The sequence below is a fragment of the Olea europaea genome, chromosome 21 (genome assembly GCF_002742605.1).
Source record: "Olea europaea var. sylvestris chromosome 21, O_europaea_v1, whole genome shotgun sequence".
Classification (NCBI taxonomy): Eukaryota; Viridiplantae; Streptophyta; class Magnoliopsida; order Lamiales; family Oleaceae; genus Olea; species Olea europaea.
Window position 1 is genome coordinate 12,148,030 of NC_036257.1, and position 8,731 is coordinate 12,156,760.

Below are 8,731 nucleotides of genomic sequence, written 5' to 3' on the forward strand. Positions count from 1 at the left end.
TAATTAGGGTTTTTAACTGAACTAGGTGGATTAATTATATATAATACCTGATTTGTGAATAATAAAACTTTGTACCTGATTTTTAATTGTAATTTTTAAAACTTTGTACCTGATTTTTAATTGTAATTTTTAAAGACTTGCTATTATGTAATTTCCACTTTTATATCTTTCCGACCCACATATTTAAAATTATCATATCATATAAAATATATCACATGAAATGTAAATCATTATGAGCCATACATCTAACTCGAAAAATTTCCAATCAAATGAAATCCCATATTAAAATTATTTCAATAGAGGATGAACACAATTACGGACACCGCATTAGCATATTCCTAAGAGAATGTACGCTTTGCAAATTCTAATGCGCAATTTATTTCTCGGGCCATCCGTCCTCCAATTACAATTAAATGTAGAACCCACATAAGTCTACCGCATAGTCAGCGGATACTTTCGTTTCAACTCCCTGAGGGTGTTTTTCTTTCATTGGATCAGTAGAAGGAAAGAGTGAGCGAAACGAACTAAAATGGGGTCAATCGCAAAGAATGGATTAGAACAGTATTTGATACAACTCCAACAACACCCTTTGAGAACCAAGGTCTTAACCTTCTTGTAATGTTATTTTTTTTAAATAATTTTTGTATTCATGGGCTTGATTGTTTCTGGGTATTTAGGAATTTTAATTATTCAAGAAATATTGAATTCGGATTTTGCAGATGATAACTGCAGGAACGCTGTCAGCGATCAGTGATATAGTGGCGCAGAAGCTCTCTGGTATTCAAAAGCTTCAACTCAGACGCCTTCTTCTCAAAGTGGTAATGTTATACATTTTTCTCCTTTCTTTATTTATGTATAATTAAACTGCAGACATATATGTTGGCATATTACACAGCAGTTTCTACTGTATTGAGGGTTGAATCCATGATTTCTGCCCCCCAATCTTATTTGTCTAAATTTTTTTGATTTGATCCCATTCTTTCTTGTGAATTGTCTTTCCTGAAAATAACACTCTAATTGTTTTCCCCTTGTGTACTAATTTTATATGTGAATAATTTTCTGTATTGGCATAGATTGAAAGGCTTGATTAAGTAAGTAATCCAAAGCCTAGACAGTAGAGTAGAGTAGATTTGAACATATTTTTGTTCTTTAATACTGTTCAGTCTGTATGAATCCTAAATTCCATGATTGTTGTGTGAAAGGTGGGGGTAGGTAACATAAATTTAAGGGGTAATAAGTTAATAAATTTATTAGAGATTTATTCATGATAAGATAAGGTCTCTAATAACTCGTTAAGGGGAGTCTCTGTAATTTCTAGAAGAGAAGAAGCCCCTTATAATTGTAGATATGCTATCAATTTTCAAGAGTCATATTAGATCAATTGTCGGTTTGCAAAAAATTGATGTCTAACCCACTTTTCTTTTATTGAAATCTCATTGAAACAGAAACGAATTAGAGTGTCCAGTGACTCTGCTCAGTAGGAAGAACGAAAAGAAATTGCAAAGTAACATATTCTTTTTGGCCACATTGGCAAAACACGTGCAATTAGAAACACTAAAATTTGGGAGGAAAGAAAAGAACATCCTTTAACTGCATCTTCTTTCAATTCCATATTCTTCCAACCAAAAGAAACTAACAGGTAGATGCTTTTACTAGATTTTGTTTTCCTCTTCCTTCCTTTTCTTCTTTCACTTGATATAATAGCGTCGATATCTATAAGAATGTTTACCTCCTCTGTAAATGAGAATTGTGCTGAGCATGATGATTTTTTCCCCCCCACAAATCATAACTCATCATAAGTATGGCTTTTAGGGCTGTGTCGGCCACACAGTTGATAAAAAGAACGATTATATGCTTTACCATGTATTGTACCCCACCTCCTCTAAAAGTATAAGCTTTTAAGCTTTTAGATAGGGAACAACATTTAAATTCATTTTCAGCACACCCCTTCATGTGCTGCCAAGATTCATTTCTGCATTAAAGGTCTTACATGCGCACAATTTTCATAAATGAGTGACAAAAAAATTTGAATTTTAGACCCTCCTCTTTTGTGATACCATGTCAAACTGTTTCACCTTAAGGTTCAAGATTTTAGAGAGGAAAAAGTTCTTATTTAAAAAAATTTCTTCTAACACTATGAAACTAAGTTTTACACATACTTGATAACTTTTACCTAAATGCAGATTTTTGGTGCTGCCTATCTGGGACCATTTGGGCATTTTTTTCACATTTTTCTCGACAAGATTTTTAAAGGGAAGAAGGATACAAAAACTGTTGCCAAGAAGGTACTCCACACACCCCTGTTCTCTGATACTTTCTGTCATCACTTGCTGCTTTTTTATTTTCGTATTTTGGCATCTTCCTTGTCAAAAGAAGGTCCTGTATTCACACGGGTAAAATAATTAGATTGAGAAAAAGCTAGAATTATCATTTAAATGCAATAGTATATTATTTCAGGTGGTACTGGAGCAACTGACTTCTTCGCCTTGGAACAATATGTTTTTCATGATTTACTATGGGTTTGTTGTTGAGGGTGAGTCTTTCTTGCACCTTCTCAACCTGTAAATTATATCAGCCAATTATGAACAATAAACAAAAATGGAGAAAAGTAGGTTCTTTTCTGGACAATCTTAGTCATTGTTTCCACTTTCTTGAAAATCACATTGTTCGAGAATTACACTTATATGGCGAAATATTTATAATCTGTATCATGATTAATTCCTGATTTTGTATTCTGGAGCAAGGTTCAATATCTTATTTCTGGTTTCGTCTTCAGTAGCTGTCATTGAAGCTTTGTTGTAATTAGTTATCCCTCGAATTATTATTGAATTTTGTTTGGAATAAGCATATAAGTTTTTTCACTTAACTGTTTTCAGTTAAATCTGACCTAAATAGAATAACAAGACAAATGGATTTTGCTTACTCTACTATTACAATATGAACAGGAAGACCCTGGATCCATGTGAAATCCAAAATAGAGAAGGAATATCCCACTGTGCAGTATACATCATGGACAGTACGTGATATAATCTCATTTTACCTTTCGTGCTTAAAAGTTGTCGCCCTGTGATCGAGTAAGGAGGAAAAAAATGTGACTATTATATTGGATGAATAATTTGCAGTTCTGGCCAGTTGTTGGATGGGTAAATCACCAATATGTACCACTTCAGTTCCGGGTTATAGTCCAAAGTGTTGTTGCATGTTTCTGGTATGTTGTTTTCTCCCACTTGGAATTTTTCATGTTACATTCTAGAGAACAAGTTTATCCTTGATTTCACTTCTATTACGACTAGAGTAACTTTGGATTTGCAATATCAGTTTTTATTTCATTCCTTTCATTGATTTTCCAGGGGAATATTTTTGAACCTGCGAGCAAGGTCTATGCCGCTAAAAAAAGGTTAATGAAGTCGTGAGAAAGGAATTTGCAACAAGTACGATTATGTAGTCTCTGGACACTTGACTTTGCCTCTCTTAACTTGTATTTTTCTTGAGCAGTTTAGACGTAAAATCTGAATGTCGATGGTATTGCGTATCTGTAAGCACTTTATTATGCCGAACTATTTATTTATCCAAGCTGTGGTAGTAATGGCTTTTTCAAGAATAGTCTTTTTTATTTTTTGCCTCAGAAAAGAAATGGTCCTATAATTTGCAATAGTTTGGCCTTCAGGGATTGAATTTATGTCCTGATGATATTCAATTTGTCACTGTCCATGATGTGAAAAGGGTAAAACCAATAAAGTTACTTTTAAGCAACTTATTTCGTCGATGGTTTTAGAAGTTACTCTTTGATTTTTAGTTCTTTTTTAAAAGTAAATTTACTTTGGACAAAAGTATGTTTACTCTTTTTAGGCCCAACCAAACATGATCTGGAGTTGTCACACTAGCATTCACCTGACTATTGCAATCCAAATGAAGCATTCCTCTTCTTAGTCAAGGATTCTTTTTATTTTAAAAAGAAGTATAAACCAAGTAATCTATAATATATTAAGAGTCCCATACCTTCTGATATAAAAAAATTATAAGTAGATGAGAATCATTTTGTGGATAATTTCATCAAGATTATATTTTCTATTTCAATAGTACTTTTTTAGTTTTGATTTTATTATTCAACTTCGTGCATTGATTTTTCATAGATATAGTCATTGATCAGTCATTGTATTTACATGACACATTGATGTTTTCAATGTCGTGTGTCTGAGGAAAGGAGAACATAAATACAATTTTATTGAGATTTATGTAAAAGGTTCTTATAAGTTAAACTCCCTATAAATTGCCATAGTTAATTTTCCATGAAATGAAGTACAGGCAACATTTGAAAGCATTTTCAGAGGGCGTATCTTTTGCAAAGGAGAATTCTCTTCCTATAGGTGAGGGTGACAAGAGAGTAGCAACGAGCTTCATACGCTTCAAAGCATGACATCTAAATAAGAGCAAGAGGATTACAAAAAAAATCTTTCAATTCTAGAAGCTAAAAAAGGTACGAGGATTGCAATGAGAATAAAGAAACACGACATGGGAAGAGGGGAGTACAGCCATTGAATCCAAAAGATGTAAAATTATAATTTGGTGAAATTATTGACTTAAATAATATATAAACACAATTTTATTGAGGTTTATGTAAAAGGTTCTCATAATCGCTATAAATTGTTAGTTAATTTTTCGAGAAATTAGAGATGGGTGACATTTGAAAGAATTTTCAGATGGCGTATCTTTTGTTGCGGGGAACTCTCTACCTATAGGAGAGAGGGTGACAAAAGAGTAGTGACGAGCTTCATGATGTCAAGATAAGAGTAAGAAGATTACGGAAAATTTCTTTCAATTCTAGAAGCTAAAAATGGTACGAGAATGGACATGGGAAGAAGGGAATGCAATCATTGAATCTAAAAGATGTATCTGGTTTCCCAGGTCATGGGAGAGGGATAACAAGGAAAACTAGCATTTTAACTAGTCTTTCAAATTCTTTAAAAAATAACGTGCATTGATTGTTAACTAGTGTAAGAGTAATGCTATGTAGTCTCGCTAGGGTTGCAACACTAGGTTTGGTGGCACTTGATGATATATTGAATGAAATGTGAAATTAAATGAATTATTTAAATTGTAACTATCAATTAATGTCACAATAGCGTCACCTAAATTGAGGTTGCAATTCCAGTGAGGTTAAATAGCACTACTTCTAGTGTAAAGGAAATAAATTTGGGTACTTGTTAGGTTGGCCCACGTGTTTTCAACATCTTTATTGGGCTAGTACCTTGAAAGAAGGTCAGTCGAACTGATTTATAGAAGACGTCCACAAGGAAAAGCTTTAAAGACTGAATAAGCCACCTTCTCTGGTCCATATACTTCAATCGCCATAATTTAACATGTGCTAAATGTGAGAGCATAATCCTGGCAGCTTGGCTCCGTCAACTACGATCTGTCAACAAGGAAAAACTTCTACAATACTTCTACAACGAACCTCCAAATCTAGAAAGAAATTTGAAAATTATAAGACAAGGTTCAGGCTTAGTCATTGATAAGCTATATCATGTGCTGAAACAATTATGGTTCATCTGGATTTCATGTTATACAGAAGGACTCCATCGCAATTCACATGCCCACATTTCTTAGCCACCGAGGCACAATTGAGTGAAAAGATGAGACTCTCCTTTGCAACGTAGCACGAGGAAGCCTTGGTCATCAGCACGACTAGAGACCTCAATTTGATATCAAATATAGATATGAATCTCAGTGTGAATTCAGGCAAAGTCAACCTGAATTTTAATGTGCTAAACCTGTATGTGCACTAGATAAATTGTTGGACAAGTTATAAAGCACAAATATCAAACTAGGACTTAATCATGCTTCCAAAACAATGATGATAGAATATCAACTCACAAAAGACTAAAAAGCCTATAAATAAGCTCATGTGCAATGGGAAATTAATTATGATACACGAACAGGCTAAAAAACAAGTTCAAAAATAGGGTGCACACATGTTAATACATGATTGGATTGTCTGAAAAATAAAAATAATAAACACCCAATCATCTACTGTCAAGTTGGCTTTTTTCCCATCTTTGAGATTGGACAAACATCATATTCCATGGAAAAAATGATGAAAGACTCTAAAATATTGTGTCGAATTGAAACATCATCCCCAATCAGCTCTCTTGAAAATTGAAATAGTATCTTCAATCTAGAAACATTTTCTTGCCAAGAAAATCTGAATCTGAACCTCTTGCTTTCTTTACAAAATTTGGCTTCCAAAACAAATTTAAAATCCCCAAAGAGAGGAAAAATTGTGCCCGAGTCATGGGATTTTTATGATTATTATTAGCTCATTGCGAGTCATGAGATCCCTTGTTTTCGTTAAATGTATACAATAAGTTAGGCTTTTTTTTGCCAATATGCATTAAACAAACATATACAATGAATAAAAAAATAAATATAAATGAGAGAATTTCAACGTTTTCACATTAGACTATGGATCCATTTCAAAATTTAACGATAAACATAAACATAAAAGAAAAAAAATTAGGAATCATTCACAGTTCTACTCCTAATTTTAACTAATTAATCCTATTATGCTTGGCCATATGTCGTCAATACTATTTGGACTAATTTAAGCCATTATAATTTTACTTGAAATATGTTGTTGAAGAATAGTCAAATGTTTAATGATTCAGATCTATCTTATTACTTATTTGCCCCTTTGGCTGTTTCGAAAATTTTTGGAGTTCCCTGAGGTGAAAAAGTCAAATTCTAGCAGCCAAAATCAAGAGACTGTGAGACCGAAAAGATGAAGAAACGGTCCTTTGACCAATTCAAATCCCCTTCACAATTCTGTATATATATGCAACAATAAATGTAATCTCTTCATTCAAAACCCAAGAATAGAATTATCATAGTAACATACCCACAGAGTAAAAAGCTCATCAAGAAAAGATTATATTATCGTAAAAGAAGAAAAACATGGCAACCCTTCAGAATTCAAGCATCGTGTGTTCATCCAGTTCTTCTTCTTCTTCCTGGGATCGCAGAAGAGGAATCGTTCGGGCAACCTTAAACGTTCCGAGGAGAACGAAAAACATTTCTCTTTCGGGGCTACGGTCAAAGGGAATTGTGGAGGAACTGGAGTTACCCGATTTCACTGACAGAAAACTTAGTCCTATCAATATCAATACGTTCAAAAGAAATGACAATAACTGTCATGATCCATTGGTAATCGCCAAACTTTATGCAATCCTCGAGGCAGTTGCAGATAGGGTGGAGATGCACAAGAATATTGGGGAGCAAAGAAACAATTGGAACAGCCTGCTTTTGACATCCATCAATGCACTCACTCTTGCGGCGGCAGCTATGACAGGAATGGCCGCCACGAGTGCGATCGGCGGTGGTGCTCCGGTGGCGGCACTAAAGCTTTCTTCCACCCTCATGTATCTTTCGGCAACTTGGATGCTAACGATAATAAACAAGATTCAGCCATCTCAGCTTGTGGAGGAACAAAGAAATGCAGCTAGGTTGTTCAAACAACTTCATAATCAGATTCAAACAATTATAGAAATGGGTAATCCTGCAACTAGTGATGTGAAGGAAATGATGGAGAAAGTTTTGGCTCTTGACAAGGCCTACCCCCTTCCTCTTCTCGGTGCAATGCTCAAGAAATTCCCCGCGAACGTAGAGCCTGCAATGTGGTGGCCAGAGCAGCGCCGGAGGCAGGCGAAAGGCCTCGATGGGAAGAAAGGTTGGAATGGTTGGAATGGGAAGTTGGAGGAGGAAATGAGAGAAATAATTGGTGTTATAAGAAAGAAAGACAAAGCAGACTACTTGAGGTTAGGAGGAAAAGCCTTGAAATTGAACAAATTTCTAGCCATTAGTGGTCCTGTGCTAACAGGATTAGCAGCACTTGGCTCCGCTTTTGTTGGGTCTCCTAATCATGGCTCTTGGGCAGTGGTGCTCGGAGTTGTTGCTGGTGCTTTAGCAAGTGTTGTAAATACATTTGAGCAAGGCATGCAAGTCGGAATGGTGTTCGAGATGTACCGGAGCAACGCCGGATTCTTTGAGCTGATGGAAGAGTCCATGGAATCGAACTTGATTGAAAAAGATACGGGGAGAAGAGAAAATGGAGAATTGTTTGAAATGAAGGTGGCATTACAGTTGGGAAGGAGCCTATCGCAGCTTAGAGATCTTGCAACTTCTTCTTCCTGCAAAGAAGAGGAGGAAATTGAAGAGTTTGCAAGCAAACTTTTTTGATGATGATGAGCTTGTTTGGATATTAATTGTTTTGTGGATATAAGACATGTAAATGTTAACGCTAACATAATATTAATTTGTAAATTTCTTGACAGACAAAATTCTACAGAGGATTTTATATATATCAAGTTTAATAATCAACTCCAAAACTCAGTCTGTGTGTGGAATAAATTTAACTTAAGAGCCGATAATTACTTAGAGTTGATTATTATATATTTTATATTCAAATCATAACAAGAGCTAATTGTTTATTCTTTATGAAAATAACAAGAAATAAAACTTTGAGAGGGTGACATTTGACCTAACTTTAAGACGATATGGATATTAGGAAGCTTAAGATTTAGTTTCTGTTTGGTGGGGATTGAAATTAGATTTATGGTATATTTTGATAAAAGTCGATAAAATATGTGGTTGAAAATCCGTGGGACCTATAAAATATGTTATTAAACTTAATTATTGATTTTAATTTAAATTAAAATCTAGATTTTTTTAATCGGTA

The 8,731-nt window shown here is 34.5% G+C and overlaps 2 protein-coding genes across 2 annotated transcripts; both read left to right on the top strand.

Moving 5' to 3' along the window:
- Positions 1-400: 400 nt before the first annotated feature.
- On the top strand, positions 401-3,654 carry LOC111370690 (peroxisomal membrane protein PMP22-like). Its single transcript, XM_022992524.1, has 7 exons — positions 401-601; positions 720-818; positions 2,184-2,285; positions 2,458-2,533; positions 2,946-3,016; positions 3,123-3,208; positions 3,351-3,654. The coding sequence occupies exons 1-7, from the start codon at positions 530-532 to the stop codon at positions 3,400-3,402; spliced, it is 558 nt and encodes a 185-aa protein (XP_022848292.1). The 5' UTR covers positions 401-529; the 3' UTR covers positions 3,403-3,654.
- Positions 3,655-6,877: 3,223 nt separating this feature from the next.
- Positions 6,878-8,331, top strand: LOC111370307 (probable F-box protein At4g22030). Its single transcript, XM_022991980.1, has one exon. It carries the CDS (start codon positions 6,952-6,954, stop codon positions 8,230-8,232), a length of 1,281 nt encoding a protein of 426 aa, XP_022847748.1. The 5' UTR covers positions 6,878-6,951; the 3' UTR covers positions 8,233-8,331.
- The last annotated feature ends 400 nt before the right edge of the window (positions 8,332-8,731 follow it).